At 43.6% G+C, this 15,635-nt stretch overlaps 2 protein-coding genes across 3 annotated transcripts in view; one reads left to right on the top strand and one right to left on the bottom strand.

The window, feature by feature from the left end:
• Nucleotides 1–14,520, top strand: part of LOC140737129 (podocin-like) — a 44,915-nt gene extending 30,395 nt beyond the window's left edge. The window contains exons 6-8 of one of the 2 annotated variants that reach the window (XM_073063320.1): nucleotides 2,923–2,978; nucleotides 9,398–9,476; nucleotides 12,097–14,520. In XM_073063320.1, coding sequence (XP_072919421.1) covers nucleotides 2,923–2,978; nucleotides 9,398–9,476; nucleotides 12,097–12,378 — 417 coding nt within the window. In that variant the 3' untranslated portion in view covers nucleotides 12,379–14,520. The remainder of the gene's footprint in view (nucleotides 1–2,922; nucleotides 2,979–9,397; nucleotides 9,477–12,096) is intronic. The other variant, XM_073063321.1, reaches the window with a different exon arrangement.
• The window catches only part of axdnd1 (axonemal dynein light chain domain containing 1), a 157,457-nt gene continuing 156,324 nt past the window's right edge, over nucleotides 14,503–15,635 (bottom strand). Inside the window, exon 29 of the mRNA XM_073063319.1 lies at nucleotides 14,503–14,606. Within this exon, the coding sequence (XP_072919420.1) occupies nucleotides 14,503–14,606 (104 nt within the window). The remainder of the gene's footprint in view (nucleotides 14,607–15,635) is intronic.

Raw genomic sequence — 15,635 nt, 5'->3', positions numbered from 1 at the left:
CCTGACACCTTTGGGACGTCGACGCCACACATCTTTAACCCACCAAGCAAGCGGCTTCGTCCATCCAGCAGCGTTCTTGAATGTAAACAACACCCCGCGGGAATTTTCTGAGCGATCTTTGTTTTTTTGTCTCAACACAAGATCACAACTATTCATAAATCAGGTGCACCAACTTCACATAGGCTTGAAATTTTTGCTGACCTCACGGTGTTTTTTGGCCCATTTCAACGCTTGAACTCGAATCATTTCTCCGGTAACAATGTATCCGGACGATCGCTGTTGATTCACCCACTCTAAAACTTTTTCTTCCAGTTCTGGCCACTGGCATGTTTTCCTGCGGTTTGCACATTTAGTCTGTGGCATTTCCCTCAGCATGTCCTCTGCCGTTCTCCACTCTCTCACTCTCTCTTGTTTACACTAAACTTCTTAGCAGCTGCAGAATTATTCGTTCCTTTAGCAAAATCAACAACCTTCAGCTTGAAGCCAGCATCATACCGCATTCATTTTAATCTTTTGTACATGGTGGTCACAAACTCAATACTGAGTAGACGTACTGATCCCACCACCCCGTGTTCTGTTTTAACGAGATTACGATGGGCGCTAAATGGTTTCACGGGGGTTACATTTCAGAGGATTCTTTACCATTGGGAACCTAATCCAAAACTTCCTTCCCTGATTTATTTATTAAGAATTCGCTTATTATACTCCTAAATGTGTAGGCCTTTTTTTTAGCTGGTACTTGCTCACAAAATTTCTAGGTTCCAGATCCGGCAAAGCTGAGTAATGGCATGTGAGATCTTGTGATCTTTTCCGGTTAAATAAAAAACCTCTACAAAAGAGATCAGCTTATACAAAGGTAACGTGAAAAAGTCACTTTATTAACCTTGAAAATTGGGGTCGCTTTATACTCCGGGTCGGCTTATACACCGGAATTTACGGTAATTTACCAACGTCACCACTGTCTTTGGGCCTAACACATTGATGGAAGCACAAAGAAGGTATGACAATGGCTAAAATTAATTGGAAGCTTGAAGAGATTTGGTACATCATCAAAGACTTTAGCAAATTTCTACAGATGTACCATGGAGAGCATTCTTACTGGGAGCATCACTGCCTGGCACCCAGGCTCCAATGCAGAGGATCAAAAGAAACAGAAGAGGGATGTGGACTCAGTTAGTTCCATCGTGGGTGCGAGGCTCCCCATCAACGAATTGATGCACCATCAATAACTCTGAGACGTGGGTTAAGGTAGGCTTTTATTGGCTGGAAGAAAGCACAAGCAGCAAGTGACCATCACACAACATCCTGGAGACTGAGGAAGGGTCTGTGTCTCCAATCGCCTTTATACCGGGGTCTGTGGGAGGAGCCACAGGAGCAGTCAGCAGGGGTCTGTGGGAGGAGCCACAGGAGCAGTCAGCAGGGGTCTGTGGGAGGAGCCACAGGAGCAGTCAGCAGGGGGTCTGTGGGAGGAGCCACAGGAGCAGTCAGCAGGGGGTCTGTGGGAGGAGCCACAGGAGCAGTGGGTCTGTGGGAGGAGCCACAGGAGCAGTCAGCAGGGGTCTGTGGGAGGAGCCACAGGAGCAGTCAGCAGGGGGTCTGTGGGAGGGGCCACAGGAGCAGTCAGCAGGGTCTGTGGGAGGAGCCACAGGAGCAGTCAGCAGGGTCTGTGGGAGGGGCCACAGGAGCAGTCAGCAGGGGTCTGTGGGAGGAGCCACAGGAGCAGTCAGCAGGGGTCTGTGGGAGGAGCCACAGGAGCAGTCAGCGGGGGGTCTGTGGGAGGAGCCACAGGAGCAGTCAGCGGGGGTCTGTGGGAGGAGTCACAGGAGCAGTCAGCGGGGGTCTGTGGGAGGAGCCACAGGAGCAGTCAGCAGGGTCTGTGGGAGGAGCCACAGGAGCAGTCAGCGGGGGTCTGTGGGAGGAGCCACAGGAGCAGTCAGCGGGGGTCTGTGGGAGGAGCCACAGGAGCAGTCAGCAGGGGTCTGTGGGAGGAGCCACAGGAGCAGTCAGCAGGGGTCTGTGGGAGGAGCCACAGGAGCAGACAGCAGGGGTCTGTGGGAGGAGCCACAGGAGCAGTCAGCAGGGGTCTGTGGGAGGAGCCACAGGAGCAGTCAGCGGGGGTCTGTGGGAGGAGCCACAGGAGCAGTCAGCAGGGGGTCTGTGGGAGGAGCCACAGGAGCAGTCAGCAGGGGTCTGTGGGAGGAGCCACAGGAGCAGTCAGCAGGGGTCTGTGGGAGGAGCCACAGGAGCAGTCAGCAGGGTCTGTGGGAGGAGCCACAGGAGCAGTCAGCAGGGGTCTGTGGGAGGAGCCACAGGAGCAGTCAGCAGGGGTCTGTGGGAGGAGCCACAGGAGCAGTCAGCAGGGGTCTGTGGGAGGAGCCACAGGAGCAGTCAGCAGGGTCTGTGGGAGGAGCCACAGGAGCAGTCAGCAGGGGTCTGTGGGAGGAGCCACAGGAGCAGTCAGCAGGGGGGCGTGTCCAGACAGGTATATGTAGTTCACCACACGAAAACATCTTTAAAAGGTGGTGGCTCAAGAAGACAGCATCCATCATTAAAGATCCTCACCATCTGGGACATATCCTCTTCTCAATACTACCATCAGGCAAGCTGTGCAGGAGTCTGAAGTCCTACTATCAATGCTTTAGGAATAGCTTCTTTCATTCTACCAATATACTTCTGAACAGTCAATGACTACCTAGCTATTTGTCTGTTTGTATTATTTATTTAATTATTTTAATGTAACTTATATTGATCGTCTACAGCATATCAAGATAAAAAATATCTGAATCACTTCAATAGATCCACCCTCCATAAGGATTCAAAACCTATAGTAATAAAATGAATTAAACAATGTTTTCACCATTCATTTATCCCAGTTTTCTAGCCCTATGTTCTTACCGATCATCTCCCTATTTTGGTTTGCAGGTTGCCCTTGATGCGATAACATGGAAATGGGGAATCAAGGTGGAACATGCTGAAATGTAAGTTTAAAGCACGAAATTCTCCATCTTTCAAAACCTATCATAAAGCTGTATTAACAATTATAAGTTAATCCCTTCATTCATTAGGAACATTCTCAGAAGGTCCAAGCTTATTCCCAGGTTTTGAGCATGTTATAAAAATGGGGTCAGAGACACTGCTCTTCGAAGTGTTATTGAGGCATCATCTGTTTGTTCAGATGGACAATGATGTTCTGCTGCACTTCCCCACAGAGAAATTTGAAACTTTCCCAGCCAATATTTACCATCAGGTCTTCAGTTGTGTCTGAACACCTGTTTCCTACAGATTAATGAGTGAACTTGATTTATGACAACTGCAGGTGGCTGTTCCCATTTCAAAAAAGCACAGAATAGATGTTTGGACAATTAGGACATGAAATGGAATTACACTTGGTGGCCACTTTGTTAGGTACACCTGCTTGTTTATGTAAATACCCAATCAGCCAATCATTAGCAGCAACATGATGCCTAAAAGCATGCAGACATTGTCAAGAGGTTCAGCAACAAAAGATGCTGGAAACCAGAGCAAAGCAATAAAATGCTGGAGGAACTCAGCAGGTCATGCAGTGTCTATGGAAATGAATAATCAGTCATCATTATTCATAATTCCAGTCACCTGGAAGGTGATAAGTTAAAGCAGGAGGGTGGAGAGGGCCCAACATTAGTGAGAAGGGGTAACCGCTTTTTTGAGCGCCTTTGCTCCATCGGCAAAAGTGTCTAACCATTTTAATTCCAAACCCCATTCCCATTCTGACATGACAGTCCCTGGCCTCCTCTACTGTCATGATGAAGCCACTCTCAGCTTGGAAGAGCAACACCTCATATATTGTCTGGATAGGCTCCAATCTTTCAAGTTCCTGGGTGTCAACATCTTGGGTGGGCCTAATGTATTGATGCAGTGATAAAGCAGGCACGTCAATGGCTATATTTCATTAGAAGTTTGAGGGAACTGGTATGTCAACAAGGACATTTGCAAATTTCTTCAGATGTACCGTAGAGAGCATTCTAACTGATTGCATCACCGTCTAGTGTGGAGGGACCACTGCAAAGGATCTAAAGAAACTGAAGAAAGTTGTAAATTCAGCCAGATCCATCATGGTCTCTAGCCTCTCCATCACCATGGACAGGAGCCCGAAGACACACACTCAATGTTTCAGGAAGAGCTTCTTCCCCTCTGCCATCAGATTTCTAAATGGACAATGAACCCATGAACACTACTTCACTATTTTTCCCTCTCTTTTTGTATTACTTAATTTAACTTTCTTTTTTATATATACTTATTGTAATTTATAGTTTTTGTTATTATGTATTGTAACGTACTGCTGTTGCAAAACAACAATTTTCATGACATACGCCAATGATTTTAAACCTGATTGTGACTCTGAACCTGATGACATGATCATCAATTTCTCCAACTTGCAATAATTCTTCCCTCTCCCCCTTCCCTCCTCTTCAATTTCCTATTCTGCCCCTCCTTTACTTCTTCCCTTCTGCTCACATACCTATCATACTCCATAGAACCATAGAACATTACAGCACAGTACAGGCCCTTCAGCCCTCCATGTTGTGCCGACCCATATAGAAACATAGAAAATAGGTGCAGGAGTAGGCCATTCGGCCCTTTGAGCCTGCACCGCCATTCAGCATGATCATGGCTGATCATCCAACTCAGAACCCTGTACCTACTTTCTCTCCATACCCCCTGATCCCTTTAGCCACAAGGGCCATATAATCCTTAAAAAAAAAAGTACTAAACTCACACTACCCCATAACCCTCCATTTTTCTTTCATCCATGTGCCTGTCCAAGAGGCTCTTAAATACCCCTAATGTTTTAGCCTCCACCACCATCCCTGGCAAGTCATTCCTGGCACTCACAACCCTCTGTGTAAAAAACTTACCCCTAATGTCTCCCCTAAACTTCCCTCCCTTAATTTTGTACATATGCCCTCTGGTGATTGCTATTGGGAAACAGGTACTGACTATCCACCCAATCTATGCCTCTCATAATCTTGTAGACCTCTATCAAGTCCCCTCGCATTCTTCTACGTTCCAAAGAGAAAAGTCCCAGCTCCACTAACCTTGCTTCATATGACCTGCTCTCCAAACCAGGCAACATCCTGGTAAATCTCCTCTGCACCCTCTCCATAGCTTCCACATCCTTCCTATAATGAGGTGACCTCCTTTGGTGTTCCTCCTCCTTCCCTTTCTCCCAGGGTCCATTCTCCTCTCCTATCAGATTCCTTCTTCTCTAGCCCTTTACCTTTTCCACCTATCACCGCCCAGCTTCTTACTTCATCTGCCTTCCCTCTCCCACCTGGCTTCACTTATCACCATTTGTATGTGTTGTGCAAGAGGTTTAGTTGTTGTTCAGACCCAACACCAGAATAGGGATGAAATGAAAAGTGACTTTGACCGTGTTGGTTGCCAACAGTGTGGTTTGATTATCTCAGAAACTGTTGATCTCCCGGGGTTTTCAGACACAATACTTCCTTAAGTTTACACAGATGGTGTAAAAAGCATCCAGTGAATGTCAATTCTGTGGTGAAAGACACTTTGTTAATGATGAGGTCAGAGGAGAATGGCCAAATTGATTCATGTGTTATAACCGTAGTGAGCAGAAAAGTATCTCTAAGTGCACAACACATTGGACTTTGAAGTGGATGGACTACAGCAGCTAAAGACTACAAGCATACACATAGTCACCACTTTATTAGGTACAGGAGGAACCTCATAAAGTGACCACTGAGAGTACGCCATCCATTACACAAAACTCATTGGTAGCTAAAACTGGATGCTGGTTTTGTGTTTTAGAAAGATGAGTGACTGATCAGAGAGAACCATGTCTTCATTATGTCTCATTTGCTGGTTTTCTGTTTTGGAAAGATGGGTGACTGATCACAGAGAACCATGTCTTCATTGTGCCTCATTTGCTGGTTTTGTGTTTTAGAAAGATGGGTGACTGATCACAGAGAACCATGTCTTCATTGTGCCCCAACTGCTGCAGCCCAATTGTTTTGAAGATTACTCTGCAATGTGGCGTCTGGCTGGCACCTTGCTGTCTGCCCCAATCTGACAGCGTGACCTTGAGACCATTGACAGCCTTTTCGTCCTGCCTACTTTTACTTCAGTCATTCATTGGATGTGATTAACTAAGTCGGTGGTGAGTGAGAACTGTGAACTTCCACAGGCACTGCTACAGCCACACGTCTGCCTAGATATTCAAAGACAGTGTCACCACAAACCTTCTACCTTAGGGTCACTCCAGGCAGCATTGTCCAATTAGGCCACATTGCATAGAGTACATTGCATACTGTACTGTTTTTCTCTTTTTGGGGCAACAGATTGTGGAAAGGGGAGCAGGATTACCTGAGGCCAACTAATTGAATGTGGAGTGACATGCTGTGTGTAGCTCCTGAAGGAATCATCAGGGATTCCCATTTGGAACTACTACAACTGAAATCTACAGCAATAGAGATTGCAGTAAGGAGAATTGTTTCAACCTGTTTAAAAGCACTAACAATCTTCAGACCTGTCAGGCTGTGGCCTCCAGACCACACAGGGAGGAAGTGCAGCAGCCGGAAGCTCAGGAGAGGCGTTTATTGTCTCAGTGTGACTGTCCGGAAGGACTCTGGGTAAAACTGAAGTGCAGGGCCCTAAAGCCCTCCCTACCATTCAACTGGCTAACATACAGTCAGTCTCTGGAAAATAAAACTGATGACCTCAGAGCAAGACTGCAGTACCAGAGGGGCATCAAAGATTGCTGTGTACTCTGCTTCACAGAAACGTGCCTCACCCCGAGCACTCCAGACACATCACTTCATTCTGACAGCTTCACCAACTACCAAGTGGAATGATGGTGACATCAGAAAAAGGTAAAGGTGGTGGAACTTGCTTCAGGATTATCACTTGGTGTTGCACAGATATAGCAGCTCTGTCTCAATCCAGCTCCCTGTCCTGGAACATTTGGCAATCAAGTGTTGTCCGTTCTATCTGCTGAGGGAGTTCTCCACCATCAGTATGGCAGCAGTGTACGTCCCACGTTCCACCCCTGGCAAGTGTCGAGCCTGCACTGAAGGAGCTGAGCACGGTGATCAACAGTCGTGAGACAGTGGGCCCTGATGCATTTCTGATTTTCATGGGGAACTTCAACCAGGCCAGCATGACGAAATCTTTCATCAACTACCACCAGCAGGTTACCTGTGAAATCAAAGGGGCCAACACACTGCCTCACAAGAATGCTTTAGATGTCATGCAGATGCACACTTTGGCAAGGCCAACCACCTGGCCATACTTCTATTGCCAGTATACAAGCAGCTCCAGTCGTGTGGACCAGGAAGGTGCATCAAGGGAGACAGATAAGCGTTTAGAAGACTGATTTTAATCAGTGGACTGGACCATATTTGGGATTTATCTTCAGATCTGAATGAATATGCCACAACTTCATTAAGACCCAAGTGAACAACTGTGTGCCTTCAAGAACATACTGAGTCTTCCCAAAGCAGAAACTGTGGATTCACAGTCTTTGAGGATTAAATCTGTAGCACTCAAGACCAGCAATCCTGAGCCCTTCAAGTAGACCAAGCACAACCTGTGGAAAGCTACTGTGAGAGTGAAAAAGTAACTGCAAGTGCAGTTGGAGGCAGAAATGGATGCACAAAAGCTGTGGCAGGGTGTGGATGCCATTACTTCATATAAGGCAGAATCTAACAGCTTAAGTGGCAATGTTACTTCATTTCTCAATGACTTTTATGCACACTTTGAAAGGGGAATAACACTAAACCTGTGTGAATCCCCACAGCATCCAGCGATCTCTGTCCTGGAGGTCAACATCAGAACGTCCTTCCAAAGGATAAACCTTCGCAAAGCACCGGGCCCTAAAAGTGTATATGGGAAGTATTGAAAACCTGTGCCAACCAGTGGATGGAGTGCTCAAGACATCTTCAGCCTGTGGTCTATGGTTCCCCTGATCTGCTTCAAAAGGGCTTCATACCAGTTCCCAAGAAGAACAGGATGAGCTTCCTCAAAGACTATTACCCAGTAGAACTCACATCCACCTTAATGAAGTGTTTCAAGAAGTCAGTTATGGCTAGAATTAACTCCCGCCTGAGCAAGGGCCTGGACCCGTTGCATTTCATCTTCTGCACAGACACAGTTTTTAATTCATTTTGGTCAACAAGATGCAATTTCATTTTGCCTTGGACCGCCTGGACAGCTGCGATACCTCTGCCAGGCTGCTGGTTATCGTCTATGGCTCGGTGTGCAATACCATCATTCCCTCAGTATTAGTAAACAAGCTTCAGAACCTGGGACTCTGTACCTCTTTCTAAAACTCCCTTATTGGAAGATTGATAAGCAACATCTCCTCCTCACTGAAAATCAACCTCAAGGATATGTGTTTGGTCCACTGCTGTCTCCTCTCTACTCACATGACTGTGTCGTAAGCACAGATCAGACACCATCTGTAAGTTAGCTGATGACACCTGTTATTGGTATTGGTAGAATCTCAGATGAGATGAGGAGGCTTACAGGAATGAGGTAAATCGGCTGGTTGAGTTGTGTCACAACAAGAAGCTCACATTCAACATCAGCAAGACCAACAAACGTACTGTGGACTTCAGGAAGGGGACGGCAGGAGAACACACACCTGAACACCAGACCTCATTGAGTGGTCAGTAGTGAAGAGGGTGAGCAATTTGACGTTCCTGGGCATCAAACTCAGGATCTATCCTGAGCTCAGTGCATCAATGCAAACAAGAAGATGGCACACCAGCAGTACTACTTCATTAGGAGTTTGAGAAGATTTAATAGGTCACAGTTTTCTATAGATATATGGTGGAAAGCATTCTGACTGGTTACACCACCACCCAGTAGCGAGGCTCCAATGAACAGGATTGCAAAAGGCTGTAGAGGCTTTCAGACACAGCAGGCCCCGTCACTGGTATAACCTCACCCACCAATAAGGACATCTCCAAGAGATGATGCCTCAAGAAGGTGGCGTCCAACATTAGGAACCCTCACCATCCAGGACATGCCCTCTTCTCATTACCACCACTGAACAGACTCACACTCAATGTTTTAGGAACAGCTTCTTCCCCTTCACCATCAGATTTCTGAGCCTATGAACACGACCTCATTATGCCTTTTTTCCATTATTTATTTATTTTTGTAATTTACAGATTTTTATGCCTTTGCACTGCACAACTGCCAGTAAAAACAAAATTCACCTTGTATGTCAGTGATGATAAATCTGATTCTGATTCTGAAATTAATAGTCCGTAGCCAAGCATTGAATGGTACCATGTGAAGGACATTATTGAGATAACAGGAGTCTGTATTGAAATGAAACTGCAGACTTGCATGCAGTAAAGATAAAATTCTTGCTTGTTTACCTCTGTTCCAGTAAAGATGTCCATCTTCCTGCAGAACTTCAGCACTCGATAGCAGTGGAAGCAGAGGCACACAGAAAAGCAAAAGCCAAGGTAGGGTAGGCTGAATTATCTTCAGGAGATCGTGAACAATTAATGGTGATTCATTATTCTTTCTAATTGTAACATGCTGTAAGGTTTCACTGATAACGTAATGGTTTCTCTGTAGCAGCAATGTTTGGGTTATGACTAGAGATACCGGGGTTTGGAATGCTGTTATTCTTTCTTGTGAATCTGGCAGAGAGATTTTCGCGGTCTTTTGCCGGGGAGAGATGTGGAGAGAAGACACTAATGGAGAGAGTTGGTAGACCGCTGGACAGGGTGGACTTAGAGCGAGGGCCCAAAGGGCAGTGATGATCGGGGGAGGTTGATGTTGGACAATCGGCTTATCAGTGAGCTCCAACATTGTGCAACAGACTATTTAATAAGATTGGGCCCCTTCTTCCTGTTTTTTTTGTTTCTTTACTAACCATATAGTCAGAGTAAGAATTATAAAGCTTAATCGTTTAATCGCATATTGTGTAGGTTGTTATTTCGCGGTACTGATCTGTAATGGGGACACATTGTGCAGCATCCACCCAAACGAGATTTCTTAAGTCTCCCTGGCTTGGGGGGGGGGCTATCACCCCCTATATTAAGCAACTAGCTAAAGCGAGAGTTACATAATTTATGAACAAAATTTATTTTAAACCAGAGGATAATGTTTGAAGAGGCAGGGAGAGAGAGGACTGGAGATAATGCAGAACTAAGTATAAATGAGATTACCCATTCTTGTTTTCATTTCCAAGCATATAGGGTATTCAAAGATATGTCCTATTTCATCCAATTCTGAAGACAATGCTAAGATTACACTGAGGGACTTCTGCTAGTCAGTTGAATACAAACTCATTTGAAACCCATTACTTGAAACATAACACTAGCTTGTTACATAAAATATGACTTAGACAAATTGGAAGAATGGGCAAAAAAGTGGCAGGTGGAATACAGTGTTAGAAATATATGATAGTACATTTTGGTAAAAGGAACAATAGTGCAGACTATTATCTAAATGGAGAGAAGGTTCAAACATTAGCGGTGCAAAGGGACTTAGGAGTCCTCGAGCAAGACTCCCAGAAGGATATTTCGCAGGGTGAGTCTGTGGTAAAGTAGGCAAATGCAATATAGGCATCTATTTCAAGGGGAATAGAATATAAAAGCAAGGAGAGAATGCCGAAGCTTTATAAGACACAAGTCAGGCTGCACTTGGAGTATTGTCAACAGTTCTCAGAAAGGATGTGTTGTCATTGGAGAAGATTCACGAGGATGATTTTGGGAACAAATGCAGGGCATTTGGCAGCTTTAGGCCTGTACTTACTGGAATCTAGAAGAATTCACAGGGATCTCATTGACACCTACCGAGTGCTGGACGGACTGGATAGGGTGGATGTGGAGAGGCTGGTCCCTCTGATGGGCTACCCAGAACTAGAGCGCACAACCTCAAAATTGAGGGACGACCTTTTAGAACAGAGATAAGAAGGAATTTTTTTAGCCAGAGAGTGGTGAATCTGTGGTATGCTCTGCCACAGACTGCAGTAGAGACCAAGTCCATGGGTATATTTAAGGTGGGAGATGATGGTTTCGTGATCAGTCAGGTCATCAAAGGATATGGTGATATGGGGTTGAGTGGAATCCAGGAACAGCCATGATGAATGGCGGAGCAGACTCGAAGGGCTAGATGACCTAATTTTGCTCCTATATCTTATGGTCTTATTCAAAATTACAGTGAGTTTTTTCTGCTCTTTCTGTTTTTATTCATTTTTTCCAGCATCTGCCTGGTTTTGCATTCCTTTTTGGATTATAATGATTTACTTGTAATAAATCTGTCTCCCCTCTCTATTCCCTAATACTGCATTATTGAACAGGGGTGTATATTATGTTCCTAAAATGTTCTCTCAATAGGCTTGTCCACATATACCTGCTCATTCCTCAGAACATGAACCAGCTTCATTGAGTTGGAAAAGCATTGATGATGGAAGTTCATCTGTCCACATTTAGTACAGTATCATATGTGGCTCATTGCTCTTTTGCAATATCTGCTGAATAAGAGAGCTATCTTGATTTTGCTGAAGTTCAAATTATTAGTGAGATCACCTAGTGCAATTAAAAATATCTAGTTCATAAGTCACGGGTGTAGCAGTAATCAGCAAATGGTCATGAATATCGGTGAAGCTGATGATGATGAGAGCAGGAGGATACTGGATAATGGTGGTACTAAACACAAACCAAATCTCATTTTACCTGGGTCTGCATCCTGGTGGCATGAATATTGAACATTGGCTAGGTAACCTCCGAACCAACACGACTATGGAAGCAAACCCGTACAGTCAGAGGGAGAATATGCATGCTCCATTCAGACAGCAACAGAGGTGAGGATTAAACCCAGGCTGCTGGAGCTAAGGGGTAGCAGCTCCACTAACTACACTACTCTGCAACTTTACAGTAGTCTATACAACCTTTTCTCCTCTCTGGAAACAAAATACATATTTTATGTGAATCAGAGTCGCACAGACTTTTTAATCTTAAGATGGACCAAACTAATGGCATAAACCATCTTAGCAACTAAGGAAACCATGTTACTACGAAAGGAATGTATTTTAGTTAACCTAACTCTCCAACCTTTTGAAACGAATTGCAGGTGATTGCAGCTGAAGCTGAGAAGGATGCATCAGAAGCTCTAAAAACTGCAGCAGACGTTCTCTCTGGATCCTCTGCTGCCGTCCATCTACGTTATCTCCATACACTGCACACACTTTGTGCTGAGAAAACTTCCACTGTCATCTTACCTCTGCCTTTTGACATTCTTAATACCTCATCAGCCATTGCCCAGAAATCTTTAGAGACCACTGCAGCAACTCAAACAACAAGAACAGCACAGAGTTCACAGCAGAAGCCTAAGCCTGACTCTCCAATGTTATAAGTGATGGAAAGACTTAATTCTAGCTGACAAGATCTATCTGTTATTTCTTTTTACTAGATGCATGGACAACTTTGCCATTAGTGAGTCTTGGTAGTAAAATGACTGCATTAAATGTCCAGTGCTTAATGAAGTTACAAAAATTATCAGTTTTGAGAGAAGACATGCAATTTTTAAAAAACTCTGCGAACGACAGGATGAGAGTTTCATAGTGGAGTGTGTTCATTGGGATGTCTGGTATATTTGTATCAGTGTGCTTGTCTTTGTTACTGTAAATGCTAAATGATACAATACAAACTTGCTAACAGAGAACCTGGCCTGAAAGTATACGTTATTTTCTGAACTTGTTTCCAAAATCTATAATATTAAAAAGAAACATACACGCTTCCAGGTCCTTTGCAAGACAAAATCTGTACTTTGTCATAAAGCTTCATCTTCCTTTATTAGCAATGGATTTCAATCGACTTAAATATAGTGCAGGAACAGGCTTTTCAGCGCAAGATATCTGTGAGGATTATGAAGCCAACCCAAACTAATCCCATCTGCCTGCACATGGTCCATGTCACTCCACCCTTGTCTGTTCACATACTGCCCGAATGCTTCTTAAACTTTGATAATATATCTGCTTCTCTACCACTTCCCCTGACAGTGCATTAGACGCTGTGTAAAATAAACATACATGCCTCATAAATCTCCTTTAAACTTTCCCCCTCTTACCCTAAAGCAATGTCCCCTAATGTTTGACATTTCCAGTTTTGGGGAAAAAAGACTCTGACTACCTACCCTATCTATGCCTCTGATAATTTGATATACTTTTATCAGGCCATTCCTCAGCCTTCAATGCACCACAGAAAACAATCCAAGCTTCTCCAGCTCTCTTTATGAAGAACAGAAAAGGTATATAAAATTCTACCTGCAAAACAGACTCTGCGTCCAGCTTTGATGGTATGTTAGTGATGCCTAAACAGACATCAAAACAGCCTTTGGTTGATTGAGAAAAAAACATGAATGAAATGGAAATCAGAGATCTGACACACGCCTCACAGTCTACTAGGCAGCAGGTAGTCTCTGCCCTCTGATACACACACACTGAGACATGGACTACCTGACACCACCAATCTTCCAATTTCACATGAAGGATGAACAGTCCAGGGTCAATGTTCTCTACCGGGCCAGCACCCTCAGTGGTTACATTCCATCAGTTCTATTGGGCAGGCCACATAATTTGTATGCCAAACACCATACTCCCAGAGCAGACACTCTACTCTGAAAAACATTATCAAGTGGTGATAATGAAAACATAAAATTACCAGAACAAGTCGTATCGTCCTTCACTTTGTTGCATAACTCATGAGAATTGGTCTGTGAGATTCTTTAAAAGGTCCCGAATTACTGCAATGCACTTTCTTGGAAAGCATTGAATTATGAAAGTGATGTTTTTTTCCACATTGTTTTACTTACTTCTTCCCCTATATAATGTTATTCCAGGTGTCTAATCAGTTCCATCAATTCATATAGCTTACACTTATGCTCAATGGTGCTAAATTAGTGGTGTTTCTTGAATGATATTCATAATTGGACCCATATGTTTGTTTGATATTTTCCATTCCGCACATGAAAATAAATTAACATACCTACACATAAAATATTGATGATCACAAATGACAGACTGCATGCAAAATTGTGTTCCCTGTGAACAAGGGGCAGGACTTAGTAATACTGAGACTGCCTTAATTCTACTGAGGCTTTGGCTCTTCCACACCCATTCCATTTTTCCACCAAAAGGTGGGGCAGAGCAATTGTACCCAACCAGAGATTCACTTCAGTAGGTTGAAAAGTTGAGGCACTAATGCTCAAGCTCAAAGACGCTGCTTTATTTATAATTAGGAGTATTTGTCTAAATTGCTTTATGGGGCATTTACTTTCAATGTTTTTGCAACTTAAGACTAAGTTGAAATAGAAGCCTACTTAAAGTATGATTTCAATTCTACTTCAAAACAATATTGCTGACTGCAATTTGAAACACATTTTGCATTAATGGAAATAAATGTACTTAATACAGAATTTGAAAAGACCTGTTTGTCATATGGAAAATGTGTCATGTGGTTTCATAAAATAAAGCAGACATCATTTTTTGGTCTTGGATTTGGCTTTGGTGATTTTTGACTTGGAAGGACGCTTTGGGAGATGTACAGCAGATAGAGTAGATGTAGTTCTGATTGGAGGCACACCTAAGAGAAACAAAATAAAATGTTGCAGTTAATTCAGTCAGTTTTACGCTCATACTGATTTTATTTACAGTGATGGTCAGTGCAGTGTTCTATAAATGGCCAGTGAGCAGAAAGTTCTCTATATTAATATGGTCATATTTTTGACTCTCCTCTTTACAAAGTAATTTTAAATACCTGATTAGAGAAATATCACTACATTAATTGGCTTCTTTAATTGACACTAAGCATGTAAACTTAGTTATATTCTCATAATAACATTCCTGTTTTTCTACCTCCTCTTCATATCAGAGACATTAGTGCTAATGTAGGAAAACTAGATATGGGGCAACTAGGTAGCACAAACTAAATGTTGGAGGAACTCAGAAGGTTAAGCAACATCAGAATGAACAGTCAAATGTTTCAGACCAAAACCCTTCATTAGGACTGAAAAGGAAGGAGAAGTAAGCCTCAATAAGAAGGTGATGTAGAGAAAGTACAAACTAGAAGGTAAAGATGAAGCCAGGTGAAAGGGGAGGACAGATGAAGTAAACAGCTGGGAGGCCATAGGTGGAAAGGGTAAAGGCATGGAGAAGAAGAAACTGATAGGAGAGAAGAATGGACCAAGGGAGAAAGAGAAGGATGTGGACATCAGGGGTGGTGATATACAGGTGAGGAGTATAAAAGAGGTAAGAGGGCAGGCCAGAGTGGGGAATAGAAGAAGAGGGAAGGGGCGGTGAGGGGGTGGATTTACCGGGAGCTGGAGAGATTGATGTTCATGCCATCAGATTGGAAACAACCCAAATGGAATACGAGGTGTTGCTCCTCCAACCTGAGAGTGGCCACATTGTGGCAAGTCAGTAACAATATATTGTTATTGTTGATTTGTAAGAAGCTTAAAGGTAGACAATTAAAGGAAGCTTGGCAAAGGAAGAACAGAACAGCCCTGGTAAAGATGAATAGGTGAAATGCATCTTGAAATTACCTAATTTCCAGTTTCTCACCTGCTATTGAAAAAAATCATTGAACATCAATGAATACTCTTGAGATGAG

The sequence above is a fragment of the Hemitrygon akajei genome, chromosome 12, assembly GCF_048418815.1.
Source record: "Hemitrygon akajei chromosome 12, sHemAka1.3, whole genome shotgun sequence".
NCBI classification, from domain to species: Eukaryota; Metazoa; Chordata; class Chondrichthyes; order Myliobatiformes; family Dasyatidae; genus Hemitrygon; species Hemitrygon akajei.
Note: the sequence above shows the minus strand (reverse complement) of the source record. Positions and strands in the feature narration are given on the sequence as shown.